General features: G+C 35.8%; 1 protein-coding gene across 5 annotated transcripts in view; it reads right to left on the bottom strand.

The window, feature by feature from the left end:
• Nucleotides 1-20,266, bottom strand: part of LOC106877085 (sterol O-acyltransferase 1) — an 87,266-nt gene that overhangs the window by 18,865 nt on the left and 48,135 nt on the right. For all 5 annotated transcript variants that reach the window (XM_014925870.3, XM_014925871.3, XM_089352773.1 and 2 more), the window contains 4 exons: nt 15,230-15,292; nt 11,406-11,513; nt 7,737-7,885; nt 4,760-4,887 (listed from right to left, as the gene is read on the bottom strand). In XM_014925870.3, the coding sequence (XP_014781356.1) occupies nt 4,760-4,887; nt 7,737-7,885; nt 11,406-11,513; nt 15,230-15,292 (448 nt within the window). The remainder of the gene's footprint in view (nt 1-4,759; nt 4,888-7,736; nt 7,886-11,405; nt 11,514-15,229; nt 15,293-20,266) is intronic.

Below are 20,266 nucleotides of genomic sequence, written 5' to 3' on the forward strand. Positions count from 1 at the left end.
ATATCATGTATTTTCTTTTATTCTTTTACTTGCTTCAGTCATTTGACTGTGGCCATGTTGGAACACAGCCTCAAAGAGTTTTACTCAAACAAATCGACCCCAGAACTTATTTTTTAAAGCCTAGTACTTATTCTATCGGTCTCTTTTTGCCAAACCGCTAAATTACGGACACCAACACCAGTCATCAAGCAGTGATGGGGTGGGGGGGGGGGGCACAAACACAGACACAAAGACACACATACACACACACACATATATATATATATATATATATATATACATACCACAGGCTTCTTTCAGTTTCTCACAAAGCTTTGGTCAGCCCTAGGCAAAAGTAGAAGACATTTACCTAAGATGCCACACAGAGGAACTGAACCCAGAACCATGTAGTTGGGAAGCAAACTTCTTACCAAACAGCTGCGCCTATGTATAATTATATATATATTTAAAGAATATTCATGAAAAAACATTTTCTTTCTTAAAAAAAAAACAAATCTTTTTGATATTCATTAGAGAACACTTTTTCATTAATCCCAATCTTTCATTTCTTACTTTCTGCCCAGATTTCATTTTTATCAATTGTAATTTCTGAAGTAGCTGTGTGGTCAAGAAGTTTGCTTCCCAACTACACAGTTCTGGGTTCAGTCCCACAGCATGGTACATTGGGCAAGTGTCTTCTAATATAGGCCCAGTTTGACCAAAGCCATGAGAGTTTATTTGATAGAAACTAAAAGATGCATGCATACATGCATACATACATACATGCATACATACATACATAATACATACATACAGGGCGCGGTGAATAAACTGTCGTCTAAATTATGCAAAAATGGAAATAACACTGACATCTCATTTTAACAGATACATTTACCAAAATAACATAAAAATATCTTGAAGTATGAAAGAGTAAATTTATTCAATAAAGTCACCAATGGCTTCAACCATAGCTTCCAGATGACTTGAGAATCTCCTGCAACTCTTCGAGATGGTCTCCTTGTTTAAGTTGGTGAATGCTGCCATAATCCTTGTCTTCAGTTTATCTTTAGTGTCACAAGGAGTTTTGTTGGTCTCTCGCTCAACTGCACCCCACACATAATAATCAAGGGGTTTGCAGATGTGGCCAGATGTTAGGGTAATGTGGTCAAAGAAATTGTCTGACAGCCATAACTGGGTCCTCCTGCTGCTAGATATAGGGTCTTTCAGCAGTCATTGTCTTGATCCAAGGCAGCACTACCTCCTTCAGGCACTTGATGTAGGCCTCTGAGTTGAGTCTGAGGCCATGCAGGAAGATGAATGTAGGCATAACGTCGCTACCACTGGTGATCACTCCAAACACCATGATGTTGACTGGATGTTTGATTTTTATCACTCTCAGTACATGTCCTCAGATTGCTACCCAAACACTCTGAAATATTTACATTGTAGCTTCTGGTGCGAATGCCAAGCAGTACAGCATGTCGTTTCCAAATTTCTGGCAGAGTGAATTGCATCATGGAGCTGTTTTTCTCACAGACAGTGCTGAACTGACTCGACTATACTGTGTAGTTGACAAAATAAAACAAAACGATGCACATACACGAAATCAAAAATATAAAATGGCATCAATTTACCTGCACACTGTTATATATATATGTATGTACACAAGTGAGTAGACAAATGAAAGAAGGGCACTCAACACATTTATTAGGAGTTACATGTATAGATCAAAACAGTTCGATTCAGAATCCTTGGTACTTTGAGTTTCGAGCACATGACTAGTCTTCAGCCTAGCCACTTGAAACTCTGCACCAAGGATTCTGAATGAAATTGTTTCGATATATATATATATATATATATATATATATATATATATATATATATATATATATATATATGTATGTATACATACATACATACAGAGAGAGAGAGAGAGAGAGAGAGAGAGAGAGATCAGCTGAGTACTTAGTATTGAGCATACAGCATGCTGAAGCAATTCTTAGTTGTTGTTTGTTAATAGTATATTGTGTGCATACATATCTATATAAGTATACGCATAGACAAATACATGCATAGGTACACAATCCAATATAAACCTAAGGATGGTTTCAAGTGTACCATATGTATAAAAGAAGGAAACAGGTGAGGTTAAAAATTCACAACAGCTGTTTCGGTAGCATTTTATTTATGCATTCTCAGATTACATCATGACAAAAACAAGACTTTTTTTCACCATTGTAGTTGGTAAACTTGTCAGCTATTTGTATCTTAACTGTTTATATGTTTAAAATTCACCTAACAATGACAGGTCTTTGCCATGATTTAATCTAAGAATGCATCAATAAGATACTACTGAAACAGCTGTTGTGAATTTTGAATCCCACTTGTGTTCTTTTTGTGTGTGTGTGTGTGTGTGTGTGCGTGCGTGTGCGTGTGTGTCATCTTGTCTTGACATTGCATGATAGCTCAAATGATATTCACTATACTGCAAAAATATGTCTGGACATAAGGAAATGTTACCTTGTTTGGAAACAAGTAACAGTTGGTGACAGGAAGAGCATCCAGATGTAGAAATTCTACCTCATCATATTGTACAACCCATGATGATTTTCCTTAAGTTTTGTTTATTTTATTATTAACATTTTTTTTTTATTAACATACACATTCATCATCATCATCATCATCATCGTTTAACGTCCGCTTTCCATGCTAGCATGGGTTGGACGATTTGACTGAGGACTGGTGAAACCGGATGGCAACACCAGGCTCCAGTCTGATTTGGCAGAGTTTCTACAGCTGGATGCCCTTCCTAACGCCAACCACTCAGAGAGTGTAGTATATTGCAATATATAAATTCGGGAGTAAAAAAAAAAAACTTTTATTTTCTTCAAATACGTCTGCCAATAAAATCAAATTGTCCCAATTAATGCAACCACAAAGCATTTTTTAAAATCAAACTTTGACTGTTTATTTGACAAAATGTCATGTAACTGGATATTTGAGTGAGATTTCTTTCACAAATAAACATATTTATTAAACAAATATTATTTTAAGATCTTTCAGACACCAGTTTATCTTATAATCCTCTGCAGTGCTTTTACTACTCATACAGAGTACAGATAAGGACTGTAGAGTTAATTCAAAGCAAGTCCAAAGAGTTACTAAAGCAAATACATGCTCACTGAATTACTGTCATGTTATCAATAACATAATGTAAAGTAATTATCTATGTATTATACTCAGTCTTTTAGCATTCAGTTTACTGGCAAATGTAATGCTTATTAATTACCTCCACCTTAGTGAAGTGGAGATATTGTTTTCAGTTATGTTTGTTTTTGTCCATGGACAAGATATCTCAAGAATCACTGATTGGATTCAGATGAAACTTTCAGGGATGCTTGGCCTCATGATTGGCACAAACTGATTAGATTTTGGGATTGATTCGGTACCAGACAAGGATTTGGCATTATTTTTCCTGTTTTTTTAACTTAATTTTTGAGAGTGGTTGGGTTTGTTTTTAGTATTCTCGTTTGTGAGAGCAGTTGAGTTTATTTCAGATATTCTCAGTTCAAAAATCATCTCTGGCTAATCGTTGAGAGGATGTTAGTATTGCCTTGGCAGAGGTTTGCACTCTCTGAGTGCTCTTGTTCATATTGTTTTGAGTTAAGGTAAAGGGTAAAGACCCCCTTTGGTCAAGAATAACCATGGGATTGCATATAGAAAGGCACAAGTCTAGGCAAGATTGTTTGTGGAAAATCAGCAATTGTCCATGCATACCACCAGCCTCCCCTCTCCACACCACTGATGTTATCCAAGAGAAAGGCAAAGGCTAATACAGCCTAGCACTAGTGACATCGCAACTCATTTCTACAGCTGAAGGAACTGGAGCAACAAGAAATAAAATGTCTTACTCAAGAACACAACATACAGTCTTGTCCAGGAATCGAACTTACTACCACATTATTGTGAGCCCCACGCTCTAACCACTGAGCCATGCATCTTCATTGTTTTGAGTTAATCATGCTATATCTCATAGCTTTGAGATTTCAATGATGTGATAATTTAATTTTAGAATGACATTGTAGGGGAGGTGCAAAAGGCCAGACTTGGCCAGTCTGAATGTAAAGCTGGTTGAATATTTGGACTGGATACACAATGATAAATCAGTTACTTCAGTATTTGTCCTGAGATAACATCTCTTATCAACGTACTGTGTTAAAAATAGTAAATATCAGAGGGAGAGGAAAATTTGTTCCAGTGAGATTCAGTGGTAACATATTTGCAGCCAACCACATGCTCAGACAAGAATTCATTGCCTCTGATATGAAAAATAAGTGAATAAAATATAACTGATGCTGCAAATAGCCACCTAGCTGAATAAAAATTCAACATAGATGGTTATTTTAATTTAATAGTGCCTCAGTTCCACACACTGGATTTTTATTCAGCCAGTTGACAATTTCTCATCTAAGCATGAGGTTGGCTGTGAGTAAGTGTTACCGAAAAGGCTCAAGAAGACCAAAATGCATCTGGCTTTCTCACTGGCCACTGTTGGAATGAATTTTTGTCTCACTCTGGTATTATGTTTCTTACACAGCACATCCATAAGAGATGTTGTCTTGGGACAAACACCACAGTAACTGGCTAGTTGACTGTGAATACATTAAGTATGATACACAGATGGCTATTTTAATTTAACACTGCCTCAATTGCATATACCAGATGATGAAAAGTACTGATAACTGAAAAAGAGAAGATAAAAAAAAAAGTGAAACAGTACCTGTTCTGTGACAATGATTACTGCAGAAGCTGGTGGCAGATTATTTTCATACAAATAATTCACTGGTAGAACAAAGAATAACAACTGATAAGCTACAAAGAGTCCCAGCCAAATCCAATCCCAAACTTCTGAAAAAAGGAAAATATAAAAGCATATTTTAAATGAGAGATATAGATACAAAATTTTTTTTTAATTATATGCAAAATTTCTGTCTGTCTACATTTAAATAATGTTGTATAAAAGAGAAAATAAGAACGCGTCTAACAAGGCAGAAATTTTTATAAAAACCTTTACATTTCAGGTGCACAGGCCCATTCTCACAAGGAAACAGTCTGGAAATGTCCAGTTACACCGATTCTGCTACCTTATTCAAACTCTTCAGCATTAGGTTAGCAGCAGCCACTCACCAACTGTTGGTATAAGCAAACCTCCAACTTGGTGTAGACAACAATCTCCAACAGTTGGAGAGTCTTCCCAGACTGTTTCCTTCTGAGGATGGGCCTTTGTACCCAAAATATTTTCTTTTATTTGTTTCAGTCATTTGACTGCGGCCATGCTGGAGTACTGCCTTTAATCGAACTAATCGACCCTAGGACTTATTCTTTGTAAACCTAGTACTTATTCTATCAGTCTCTTTTGCAGAACTGCTAAGTTACAGGGATGTAAACACACTAACATCAGTTGTCAAGCGATGGTGGTGGGACAAACACAGACATACAAACATGTACATATATATCTGTAAATATAATGTGACAATTATTCAATAGCCATGATAAAACTCCGAGTTTCGGATGTTAGGGCGGAAACCCACGCCGGCATCTCTTCAGTTATTGAGAGATGCTGGCGTGGGTTTCCGTCCGGACATCCAAAACTCTGAATTTTATCATGGCTACTGAATAATTGTCACATATTATATTTGCAGATAAATTCCTTCCTCTATTTACATTATGTCGAGGTCTCTTTCATTCTTTTGTTGTCTTGCCATTTCTATCAATATATATATATACACACGATGAGCTTCTTTTAGTTCCCATCTACGAAATCCACTCACAAGGCTTTGGTCAGCCCGAAGCTATAGTAGAAGACACTTGCCCAAGGTGCCATGTAGTGGGACTGAACCCGGAATCATGTGGTTGGTAAGCAAGCTACTTACCACACAGCCACTTCTGCGCCTATATAAAGTTTTTTTGTAAAACTTTCTGCATTGATAGAAGCTTTCTTATTTTCCCTTTTCTTTTCTTTCTTTGGTACTACAATGCTTCAAGTGAAGAACAAAGCTCTAATGTTGTGTAACACATGAGATCAGTAGGGACCTATCAGATACTGCACCTTCAACAAAAGATTCAGGTGAGGATGCACTGAAATATTTTCCCATTGCCATCTTCAGGGTCATATGAGGATTTGAAATTAGTACTGATATGAACATTAAGGTTTTAGTTACTGGCATCATTGCTGTTATTATTACGAATATAGTTCAGGTGGTGAGCTGCCAGAATCACTACTGTGTCAGATAAAATTTCTTCCAGTTCTTTACATTACAAGTTCAAATGCCACCCAGGTAAACTTTGCCTTTCAACCTTTTGAGTTCAATATAATAAGTACTGGTTAAGTACGGAGATCAATGTAATCGAGTTACCCTTCTCTTCAAAATTACTCGCCTTGTGCTAAAATTAGATATATTACTAATAATATTTATTGCCTACAAACTTTTACTTTTTATGCTTATAATACCGATCTACCACTCTTCATTTCATATCACTGTCTCAGATTTACTGGTAATGCAGTATCTACTTTCTGTTAAAACCCCATTTCAGAAATATGCTTTATCAGTAGTATGTTTCTATCATTATTTCTCTCTTCTTCCTCAAATAGTTTCTACATAGAATCGCAACTACATTTTTAAGTGGGATGTTTGAATGTAGTCGAATATGACAACTCATGACCACACCATAATTTCTTATATCTCTCTCATTAGAAATTGGAATGAGGTAGCTCAGATAAGATAATGTTATGCAAATTACTACTGGTATTGTTGTTGTTATTACTATTGTAATTTATCATATTCATCAACACCATAATTATTAGTATTTGTTTATTGCTTAAAAACTTTGACCTTTGACATACATACCCCACTCTCTCTCCCTTTAAGATCAAGTGATGATAGGGTATTTGCTGTCTCTTAAACTCTGTTTAGCAAACATAACCAGTCACTAGTATGTTTCTATCATTATTTCTCTCTCTCTCCACATCTCTTTATCTCATCTACTCCAACTCCCTGCTTCTGAACAATGCAATATTAAGCTATTGTTGTTATTACTATTATCAATTTATTGCACTCATTAGTATTGTATTTATTTGCATCTATTCATTGGTCTACAAAGTTTAACTTTCAATTAAATCCTATTTGGCAAATACATCTTACCGGTAGTATGGAGGACCATTACTCCTGCCCCATTCTCTATCATAACAATTATGACCAGCCACCATTACTTTAATCTGCCGTAAGCTCATCCTCCTACAAGACATTCATACATTCCAAACAAATCCATCCACCAGTATACTGTGATCTCCCCACCTTACTTTCACAAAGCTGTTAACTTAGTGCAATTTTGCCGTCCATTTAAGAGGTCTCCAAACCCCATTTATACTTGGTTTTCCAGCTGGTATGAGATCACAGAGGTATACATCCATACTATCATGCTGTAGCATGATAGTATGGATGTATACCTCTGTGTATACCTCTGAAGAGATAACTCTCTTATAAGAACTTAAAGGCTCAATATTATTGACAGAATATAATTTCATTATTAACACAACATATTATAATACTACAATTCTATGTAAACTTTTCCTTGAACAGCATGTATGTAACTTCAGCTTTTATACTGAAATTCTTAAAACCACTGTGAGATGATTATTTATAAAATGTTTATATTTACAATAGTTTTACTATAAATAGATTCAAAAGTTAACTTACTATAAGGTCTGATTTTTTTTGAAGAAGCCCAATAATAGAAAGCTGGATAGAATATCAACAAGGTTGCCAGCTGCATACACACCCAAAGAGCCATTACCTTGGGAAATTTACCAAATGCCCATTGTATCAAATTGAAGTCAAGATGAAGTCTGTAAGACAGTAATAACTTGGTTACTGAAAAAGAAATCTGAATCATCTACACAACAGAGGCATTTATACTTTTGTTCATTATGTCACTACACTTTAAGACCAGATATTAATGCTCAACAACAGATTTCACTACAGATAAGTTGAAACTTAATGAAGTTTAAATGTAGCAAAATTAGAGCAAGATAGACCAGTCTGGATAAGATGTAGTTTGAATCTGTATGAAGACAAAATCACAGCTGATACAATTCTTATAAAATAACTGCAAACAAACAAAAGTGTTTAGCTAAGAACAAACCATTCTGAATTTAGTGACCTAGACAAGATTTTTAACAGGGTTCTAATCTTTATAGTGTGGTAAACAATGAAAAAGATTAGGCTTTAATGAAAAACATGTAAGAGTAGTTCAATTTATGTACAAGGTGTTGTAAGCAAGGTCAAAATGTATAGTAAATAGAGTAAGCAATTAGTACAGAGATACAAGTTCACTAAGGTTCTGTCTTCAGCTCGCTATAGTTTTAGTTCATCATCATTTAATGTCCATTGCCCATGCTGGCATGGGTTGGATGGTTTGACTTGGCTGGCACACTGGAAGGCTGCACCAGACTTCAGTCTGATTTGGCATGGTTTTCTATGGCTGGATGCCCTTTTTAATGCCAACCACTCCAAAAATGTAATGGGTGCTTTTATGTACCACTGGCAAGGGCGCCATTTGCATGACACCAGGGTGCTTTATGAGCCACCAGCATAGGTACCAATTTGTGTGATACTGGTATCTGCCATGACTGCAATTTTGTTTGGCTTGATGGGTCTTCTTCTCAAGCATGACATAATGCCAAAGGTCTCAGTCATTGCCTCTGTGAGGCCCAACACTTGAAAGGAACTCAGCCACTTTGTCTCCGTGAGGCCCAATGCTTGAAAAGAACTCAGCCACTTTGCCTCCATGAGGTTCAACACTCAAAAGGTGTTCTTTACGTGCCACCAGCACAGGTGTACTTGGCTTGATGGGTTCTCTCAAGCACAGCACATTGCCAAAGGACTCGGTCACTAGTCATTATCTCTGTGAGGCTCAAAGTTTGAAGATCATGCTTCACCACCTTGTCCCATGTCTTCCTGGGTCTATCTCTGCCACAGCTTCACTCCACAGTTAGAGATCGGTACTTCTTTACACAGCTGTCCTTGTCCATACACATCACATGACCATACCAGTGCAGTCGTCCCTCTTGCACACCACATCTGATGCCTCTTATGCCTAACTTCTCTCTCAAGATGCTTACACTCTGTCGAACATGCACACTGACATTGCACATCCAGCAAAGCATACTGGCTTTGTATCTTTCAAGCCTACGCATGTCCTCAGCTGTCACAGCCCATGTTTCACTGCCATGCAGCATAGCTGTTTGTACACAATCTTCTTTTCACTCTGAGAGAGAGGACCTTTGTTGCTAGCAGGGGTAGGAGCTCTCTGAACTTTGCCCAGTCTAATCTTATTCTCACAGCTATGCTCTCAGAGCATCCACCTCCACTACTAAATTGGTCAACTAGGTAACAGAAGCTATCTACTACCTATAGCTTACTCTCATGACAGTTGATGGAGTTTATTTTTTGTATACTTTCGGTGTTTATTGTACCTGTGCATCTTCCACATACAAAAGCTAGTTTCTCTGTTAATCTGTCTCTGATATTGTTGCACCTTTTATGTGTCCAAAGCTTACACTGGGTGCATGTTATGGAGTTTCGACCTACACCTTTTCTACAGATCAAGCAAGGCCATCTACCTGAAGGGATCTGTGATTTGTCTGCCTTCATACTTACTAAGACTTTGGTTTTTGCTAGGTTAACTCTAAGGCCCTTTCATTCTAGATTTTGCTTCCATACCTGGAACATTTTCTCTAGTTTAGGTAGTGATTCAGCTATAAAAGCAAGGTCATCAGCATAGAGGAGCTCCCATGGGCAGCCTGTCTTGAATTCCTCTATTATTACCTGGAGGACTATGATGAACAAGAGGGGGCTAAGCACCGATCCTTAATGAACCCCTACTTGAAGTAATAACACAAAAGTTCAAAATAAATGCCCTTAGAAACCTATTTGTAGATGAGATGACTTGATTCTCAATGCAGAATATGCTAAAAACTGAGAAATATTTAAGAACTTGAAGAATAGTCAAAGCCAAACAACCTAAATAACATTACAAAGACTAATTAGAAAAGAAATAAAATTCCAGTGTTTCCTGTGAAGTGGTCTTGCTTGATAAAGGATTTCTAAAACTGGCACAAAGACAGTTTTAGAAATCCCAAGAATGGTATAATCAAAGAGGATGGTACTGTGTACTCAGCATAAGTAATGGGTACACAAAACATGCAAATCTCTAGTAGATAGGTAGAAATGTCACTCATGAACTGATCAGATGGTCTGCTTAATGTTTCAGACAACTTGTTATCTAGGTGACCTGATTAGTGATGGAGGTATCTTTAATTAAAATATTGTAATTACAATATGAAATAGTTAGAAAAAGTTCAGGCAGCTGTTACCTCTGTTGGCAACAAGAGATTTCTTGAGCCAGCAACAAAGCCTCTACCTGGTTGCTCAAACTGCTAACCACATCAGCCAAAACTACCTCTATTAAATTCAACTGTCTTTTTTTTTTTTTAAATCAAAGTACATATCAGATAATGTAGTCCTAAAAACAAATAATAAAATTGGGGGGGGGGGGTAGGCATAGATGGAATGCTTTTAATCATACGTCTGCTCAATGAGGGCTGACCTAGGGCTAAATAAGAACAGATTCCCTTTGTGTGGAAGTCAGAATGTACAAGGAATGTGTTAGAAGCATAATGCATTTCGAGCGAGATCGTTGCCAGTGCCGCTGGACTGGCTCCTGAGCAGGTGGCACGTAAAATACACCATTTCGAGCGTGGCCGTTGCCAGTACCGCCTGACTGGCCCTCATGCCGGTGGCACGTAAAAGCACCCGCTACACTCTCGGAGTAGTTGGCGTTAGGAAGGGCATCCAGCTGTAGAAACTCTGACAAATCAGATTGGAGCCTGGTGTAGCCACCTGGTCCACCAGTCCTCAGTCAAATCGTCCAACCCATGCTAGCATGGAAAGCGAACATTAAACGATGATGATGATGATGATGATGATGATGATGACTAACTGTAGAGAGCTGCAATGGCTGGAGCAGAATGCCAGAGTGTGATCTATTGTTTATGTTAACATAAACTTACATGAAAAGCAGAATGCTAGTGAGCAGGTAAAGTAAATGGGTCTAAAAGATATGTTAATTAATGTATGCAAAACGTATAGTTGTATTAGTATGGACATGTGATGAAAACCATTGGGTGAAAAACTGCTAAATGATGACAGTAAGAAATATACATAAAAAAGGGTCAGTGGTGAAGACAGAAATCAGAATATAGGATCTCACAAATAAGGTAACTAAGGATGGATATGGGTGACAATATGATATACTAGATAGAGTACAGGTAAAATGGACATAAAAATGATGATCCCTTTACTTACCTGCCTGTGTCAATGAGATCATATACAATAGTATTTAGACTAAATACCAGCAGAATGGCCACAAAGATATTATAAATTGTTTGGATATGAGTTATTTCCAACAACTCTCTGGAATATAAAAAAGAAATAAATCATGAAAAAAATTGCAAAAAAAATATTAAAAACAAAACAAAACAAAAAAAGTATTTTGTCTACAAAAGAGTGCTGAAATGTTCCTGGCTTTAAAGGTATCACAAAAGGGTAGAGTTGTTACTGTTACAGGCGAGGTAGGACAACTATTTAGAAGATATGCAAAAAATCACGATGGTTTACAATATATTTTTCTTTTTTTTTTGCAGATTTAATGTATAATGACAGTACTTAACAATGAATTTTGGTAAAATTGAAGCATCGGCAATCATAAAGTTCCTCTTTTTGCAAGGGAAAGAAGTGGTGGAAATTCATGGAAAGACGAAGGAAGTCTTGAAAGATGGTTGCCCATCTTACACCACAGTGAAAATCTGGGTGTCATGGTTTTGAACTGGTCATTTTGAGATCACAGATGAACCCTGACCAGGACAGCTAATTTCTGCAACCACAGAGGACAAAGCCAACACTGTGCATAGCACAGTTCTTGAAGATTGCCAGATTTGCTGAGGATTTCTCACAAAAGAGTTGACCACAACATTCTGGAGTTGAGAAAGCTTTCTGCAAAATGCACCCCAAAATGCCTGAATGCAGATCAGAAGCACAAAATGATGACATCAAAAGCAATTTTGGACTGGTTTGCAGTGGGAGAGGCTGATTTTATGGTTTGTTTAGTCACTATGGTTGAAAATTGGCTCCATCATCATGACCCTCAGATCAAGCAACAATCAATGGAATGGCGCTACAGTGGTTCACTGCATCTCAAGGAGTTTTGGATCTAGAAGTCAGCTGGAAAGATTCTACATTCAGTGTTCTGGAACAAAGATGGAGAACTTCTCATAAAACACCTGCCAAAGGGTCGCACAATCAATGCAGAATAGTACATGTCTCTGTTGAATGAACTGCATGAAGTTTTGAAGCAGAAACGCTGAGCTGTGGTGCCCAGTTTTTGCAGGACAGTACACCACCACACACAGCACATGATACTATATGGAAAGTAATTGACTTCGGCTTTAAAATGGTAGACCACCCACCTTACTCTCCTGACTTGGCCCCCTTTGACTATCACCTCTTTTCACAACTGAAGAAACATCTCAAAGGAACAAAATTTCACACTGATTTGGAAATGATCACAGTTACAGAGGCCTGGTTGGAGACCCAACCCTTGAAATTCTTTTTACAAAGCTTAGAAAAACTGAAGGACTGCTGCAATAAGTGTATAAATCAGAGAGGAGAATATGTTGGATAAAATCATAATTAACTCATCTTCCTGTATTTTCTTTTACCCAAAGTCAGGAACTTTTCAACCCCCTCCCACCCTCTACCCCACATGCAATGTTACGTCCCAGTACATTGCAAACCTTTATTGATCTTGGATGTAAAAATTGAACCAAATTATACATTCTTGACCAGTTAGCCATCACTGTCCTCATTTCCTTTAACTCTTGCAGTAATTATCTTGTCATGTGGGATCATGTTAGCCTTACATTAAATTAGGGCTTGAAACCTATTAGTTTCATGGAAGAATTCAGCTGACATAGAAGCAGACTGAGGTTTCAAATGAAATTTTTCTTGATTGGCTGGACAACATAAATTTCATTCAAAAGCTGTTCAATTTAAGCTTCTTAAACTATTTGTTTATACGCAATTTAGTTTTAGGCCCGTCCTGCTATTTTCATCTTTGCATACCAAATACTTCAATAACTGCACAAATAAACGCTGGAGAATCTATGACACTTTAAAAAGGAATTTATAATAATAAAGTGCTGTAAGATAGGCATAGAATCAACATTATATTTTGACCTTGAATATAACATAACATCTAAAAATATACTATATTCATTCATTCTAGCAATTCTGTTGACATATAGGAGTGCCTAAGAAACTGATGTATCAAGAGAAGAATTTTTCATTGAAATTTATTTGTGAAAGATCTTTCACCAGAGATTCATGTGTATGTCACTTTCCCTTGGAACATGTTTTTTAAATTTTTTTTGTTTTTTTGTTTTTATAGTCAGAAATAGGAAAATGTTTTTGAATCAGCTACACTACATGTTGAAGTAGTTTCTGGGTCTGAAGACAAAGCCTTGTCTTCAGCAGTGTTTTTTGTTTCTATTATAGCAGCACAGCTATATGTGGTTGTATGACAGATATATCTAAGAGGATGGTAGTTATTATTCCCTTTCTTATTTTGGATCGATCAAAGATGAACATTAGTTGCCAAGAGTATTAAGCTAAGTAGTGGTGGTACCTTCACCAGAAATACTACAGGGTTCCATTGGTAAGGGCTATTGTACCATATGTTAAGAAGTTGTAGCATTCTTCTCCTTTGAACAGAAATGCTAGTTTATTACAAAGTTTTGTCTCTTTATAGATTTCAATTCATTACTGAAAGTTAATCAAACATTTATTAATCATACAGAATTGTTTCCTACTATTGTATCTGAAGTGCACACCAGGCAACTGAAGATGAAACTCAGCAAAAAGAAAAACAAAGACACCAAACAGAAAAATAAAAACATACTATCAGAAAAAACAGCATACACATTCAAACAGATACATCAAAGAAATAAGCCATTCAAAAACTGCCCTGATGTGGCCACAGAAGTGACTGCTTTGCCAGGATCAGGTAACCCTCACTCATGCTGCTCACCATGTTTACAATGGCAGCCCTTGGCACCATGGGCCATTGGTCAGCCTCCTTTTCCTAATGAAGTTCCAGCCACAGCAGTCCTGAGAGTTTAAATAATGTGTATGAGGGGGGTGGAGGTGGAGGTGGATTACACGATCATATGATTCTTTCAGGTCTTAATGGACATGAACTGCCCGCTTCTCATTATACAAGATTTGTACCTGATGTTCTTGTGTAGCACAGGTTTGATAGTGGATTCCACCACCTTGATGATGTTTTAGACCTACAGGATAAATTTAGCTGTCCGGACGATGTCTGACTGCTGAGAATGTTTCTTTCTCTGAGCCATGGATGACATGTCTCCATAAGAGGCCTCAGCTCTTTCTCCAACAACACCGAACATGAAGAACCAGCTACATGCAAGAAGTTGGTGATTTCCAAGTTACAGTGATTGGCAGCTAGATCCACGGTATTTCCTGTGTCAAGACTGGAATCTAGCATGCTGATACTGCTGATATGTTTGAAAGAGAAATATGAAAATTAAAATTTGGCACATGTTATGTAACACTATGTTAAGTCATCTTCTATGTATGGGCCATCAAGGTAATTCAAAAATACCTGGTGCACCTTATATTTACTGTTATGTGTACAATGCCACTGAGAGTAAGTCTTTGCCAGGAACAGAATGCAGGGATGAAAATTAATGACTCTTGATAATTTTTTAACATTTTAATGACTTGGTTAGCTGTCTTTCTCACCATATTTTCTGAAAGGCTATGAAACAATCACACACCAGGATCTATTTTAAAGCAGAGTTTTGTAGACAACTTTGAGACACAATGTAAATACAGACCGTAATAAAAACAATTAAGTGGTAGCAGTAGTGAGTAAAGTAAAAGTAGACAAAAAAAAGTTACTGTATTAGCAGCCAGAAGAGAAATCTGACAAATTGAATATATGTAAATATCTTTTCACACTTGTATTAAATGTGGCTGTGGTGCTATTGAAAACCAACCTAATATTTAGGTGAACTAAACTTGTGGAAAAATGTTAAGACAATACGTACGTTAAAACAGATCGTCTATTGACAAACACTTTCTCTGGTAGTTCACCATCTTTTCGCTTTACTCTGGAAAAAAAAATCAAATAAAATTTCAAGACATTAAAATGTAAGATACATAAACAAGATTCTTAATTTTTCCTGAAGATCTGAAATTTTAAAAGGACTTTTATCAAAACCTCATTCCATATTGCAAACTCTTATTCAACTATTATAACATTTTAGCCTTCAAAATAAATCAACAAAATAAATATTTTTTAATGATAGGTATTATTTCAAAATGCTTTAAAGAAAAAAAAAAAGAGGAAAATTTAGATTAAAAGAATTTGATTTGAAGAAACTAATATAATTAACTGTTTTATAATTAACATACAATGATCAGCATTGCCTTCTGAGGTAAAAACTTTACAAAATATCAAAGGAATTATGATCTAATCTCGGATTATTTTATGAAATAACTGTACATGATTACATCACACTTGCAGTTACTATACCAGTACTACTACTACTACTACTACTACTGTAGTTCTGTCGTTAAATTCAGATGTAGTGACTGTAAAAATCACCTAATTGAACATAATTACTATTTGTGAATGAGTGGCTGTGTGGTATGTAGCTTGCTTACCAATGACATGGTTCCGGGTTTAGTCCCACTGCGTGGCACCTTGGGCAAGTGTCTTCTACTATAGCCTCGGGCTGACCAAAGCCTTGCGAGTGGATTTAATAGACGGAAACTGAAAGAAGCCTGTCGTATATATGTATATATATGTGTGTGTGTGTATGTATGTTTGTGTACCTGTGTTTGTACCCCCCCAACATCGCTTGACAACCGATGCTGGTGTGTTCACGTCCCCGTAACTTAGCAGTTCGGCAAAAGAGATCAATAGAATAAGTACTAGGCTTACAAAGAATAAGTCCTGGGGCCGATTTGCTCGACTAAAGGCGGTGCTCCAGCATGGCCATAGTCAAATGACTGAAACAAGTAAAAGAGTAAAGCAACAGAAATACTATTTCCTTCCTCTCTTTTCCCTTCCACCCACCTTTATCTCTCACTCACTATAGCCGGTGGCATGTAAAAAAGCCCCCATTACACTCTTGAAGTGGTTGGCTTTAGGAAGGGCAGCAAGTCATACAAACCATGCCAGATCAGACTAGAACCAGGTACAGCTCTCCAGCTTATCAGTTCCAGTCAAACCATCTAACCCATGCCAGCATGAAAAGTGGATGATGATGATGATGATGATGATGGTATATATATATATATATATATATATATGTGTCTGAAAATAAAATTTACTTATACATGTATACCCGAATATAAAATCATTATACATACATACATACATATATACACACATATACACTTACAATATACTAAGTTAACTAATTAGCATCTTTGGACAAGGTATTTAGATTATATTACAATGCTTTCTAAGCTCCAAAAGGCTTTCAAGAGAGAGTGCTTACTTCAAGGTTCATTCATAAATAGCAGGATCGGGCACCTGTCTATAACAAGAAACATTTCAAGATGAACTGGTAACTGAAATAAGTAGTAAAAGGGTTCTGTTGGACAAGGCATTGCTGAAAGCAAATACCAGAATGTATATCATATGCTCTTTTTCTGAAGGTTTATCTTATATAACTTTATACACTGGTCAGTTGTTTAATCTATTTGTTTATTTTAACAGCTGAACCAACCCTGCTTGTGTAAGTCTATTGTTCGCGTGGTATGCATCGAAATTCTTACAGTCTCTTGATTTCCTGTAATTCTGAGAGCCACATGGTCCCAACAGACAAAATGGAAAAGGCATTACTCCACCAGATGGCGAGGGATATGTGCTGGAACAGCCACTCTGACTCATGGGGCTTGCACTTGCGAATAGCCATCTCAACCCTGGTGGTGGTGAGCAGAGGTGTGGTCCAGGAGCCAAGAACACCAGAGATCTCCACTGCCACAGTCTCGACCATAAACCTATACCTATATCCAGCTGTAAAAGAACAGCTATCACTGTTGAAGTAAATGTTTCAATTTGTAAAAAGCAACCAAGTATGTTAAAAAAATCATTAAGTTTGTCTCTGTATTAAGGATTAAATATGCATAGAAAGTATGTCTTAGAAATATCTGCTAAGATGGATATGGAATTGTTATATTTAGGGAGAGTTTAGGTTAATCTCAACTGGTGCTGTGTTAAATAGCTCTTGCTGAATTAGAATCAAGATTGCAAGTGAAGAAGATAGATAATTTTATTTGACTGTTAACTATAATATTATACACAAGCTGAAAAAGATTTAAACAATGAGACAGGCAATATTTTTATGCTATGATGAGTTTCCAAGCATTCCATTAAAAATACATATAACTTGAATACTGAAAAGTAACATAAAATAGAGAAATAAATAGAATTTAAAGAAAAAAGACAAGCTGAAGATATTTTAAAAATATAAAGATAAAAATTAATTTTAAAAACACACAAATTAAAAATATAAGTCTAAAACACAAATTAAAATTAAAATCAAAAAGATGTGCAAAAACTATTTTTTATAAACAAGTTAGAAGTTAGAAAAAAGAGAAATTTTTTAAAAGTGGGCAGCTGCTCTATTTTTCTTCAAATTTTCACCTTACATCTTGATGACAGCTGTTAAAATTATAGACATTTTCAAAAATATTCCAAAAACAGAACTCACTTCACACCACCTAAATTTATCATCAAAAAGTTTATTAACTGTTACTTTATTATTATTATTATTGTTGTTGTTATTATTTTATAAGGCAGTGAACTGGCAGAATAGTTAGCATGTTGGACAAAATGCTTACTGCATTTCATTGGGTTTTAATGTTCTGAGTTCAAATTCCTTTACCCGTCATTCTTTTGGGAGTCAATGAAATAAGTAGCAGTCAAGCACTGGGATCAAACTACTAGATCCCTCCTACCATAATTTCAGGCCTTGAAATCATAAATTTCTGGATAGCTGAACTTCTAGATACTGCAACCCATCTTTGAAAATACATTTTTTTTTTTTTAGATCTACAAATATTATCAGTGGAGTCACTTGCGTTAGCTGTTTTGCCAAGAGGTTGACTTTTCCAGTCACAATGCTAGTGATACAGGATATTAAACTTAGGAACTTGACATGATACAGTTTTTCTTTTGACAAGTATCTTAACAAGGTGACAGCTGCTGGAGTTACAGTCACATCCACTTTTGAGCACAAAACAAAATTTTGTGTAATTCATAACAGTTGGAAAAACACCAAATTTCAGAAATTTGTAGAAAATGTGTATAAGAGTCTGAATTATGAAGTCTAATATATGAGTGATTAGGGTTAACAATATCCTGCAAACCCCTCTAGCATTTAAAGAAGCTATATCTGGCTAATATATTCTACCTGTTTTATGTTCAAATCAGCCAAATCTGACCTCTCACACCTAGCCTACAATGTCATTCTAAAAATTGACAATCACATCACTGATATTTCAAAGCTACAAGATAATGCATAGTTAATTCAAAGCAATGTGGATGAATGCTAAAGGGTTAAGCCTGTGATTAGAATATTTTTCCTTATAAACAAATCTTTGTAAAATTCTTTAAGAAATTGGCATAACAGCTTTCAATATAGTGAACTTTGTCACTAACATTTCTTAAAGGAGCTGGTACCTTTGGTTGAATATAGTTATATCATTCCACTCAAACAGAATTAGGAAGAGATTTATGGCCTTTTTTTGCCTGTTTGAAATCTCATTTATAGTGTTCCAGATTTTATTTATACAATGTATTATTTTATGTCAAAGTTTTTCAATAGAATTGTTGTTGACTGATCCAATGCGTCTTGTTTATATTTTAATATAGTAGGATATGATTTGAGAATGAATTACCTGGTCTCTCTAGCAGATCAAACAATTACATAGAATATTCCTAATTGTTTTAGAAACTCAATATAGTAATTTTCTTCATATTCATTTGTGATTTTGTTCAATTACATTCTTGAAACATTTGAAGCCAATAAAACCCAATTTGTTGATATTCTCCTTTTTATAGCTTTACGTGTGCTTCAAGATCCAATTCCAAAAAGGAATTATATATATATATATATATATGCATGTATTTATTAGCAACAGAAGCAGTATTAATACTGAGAGGTAATATTTATCCCCACTTAAATGTGGATGCTCTGTTAGAACAAACTATACAGCAGTAGTTTCCATGAGAGAAACTCTCATATCAACCTTTTGGTGCAAAATGCATTTGTTTATATTGTTTATCATCAACAAGACCACGGGAGGACGAAATTACGTGATCTGGTGGGGATTTATCTCCCCGCTAGCAGGTATAGGAGTTTCTCTCATGTAATTACTGCAGTATAGTTTGCTCTAACAAAATATCCATGTTTGAGTGGGGATAAATATTACCTCTCGATATATGCATATATAAAATCATAAAAGATATAACAAGCCATTTTATTCTGTCATAATTGTTTCTCCATCTCACTTTCCAATATTTTGCATATCAAATGTAACATTTCAAGCAAATTTTTGTGGGTTAAATTGGAAAATGAACATACAAACTATACACATTAGGTCAAAAGTGTATCATCCAGCACATTCTGCTCTAGTAAAAGACAATCAAAGTTACAACCACCAAATGAGTATGCAGCATCACATAATATATGTAATTTTAGAAAATAGTTGCAGTTTGTATTTAGATTTAAACAAAATCAAAGAAATGTATTTATTATTCTTACACTAAAAGAAAATGTATATAATTAAAAAAAGAAATAAATTATTTGTTGGAAGTCTTCCTTAAATTTAAATGACTGGTTTCTTGTATAGTCAAAGAGTTTTTAAAAATTTTTTTAAGAGAAAGAAATTCAGAGTTTAAGATATTCACACCCTTCCAGAAGAAACCAAGTATGAAAGTAAAATGATTCTCTATATCTTTTGTCCTTTCCTTGTTTCAGTCATTGGTTGCAGCTATGCTGGGGCACTGCCTCGAAGGATTTTAAGTCAAACAAATCAACCCCAGTACTTTTTACATACATACACAC

The sequence above is a fragment of the Octopus bimaculoides genome, chromosome 1 (genome assembly GCF_046866305.1).
Source record: "Octopus bimaculoides isolate indiv1 chromosome 1, ASM4686630v1, whole genome shotgun sequence".
Lineage (NCBI taxonomy): Eukaryota > Metazoa > Mollusca > Cephalopoda > Octopoda > Octopodidae > Octopus > Octopus bimaculoides.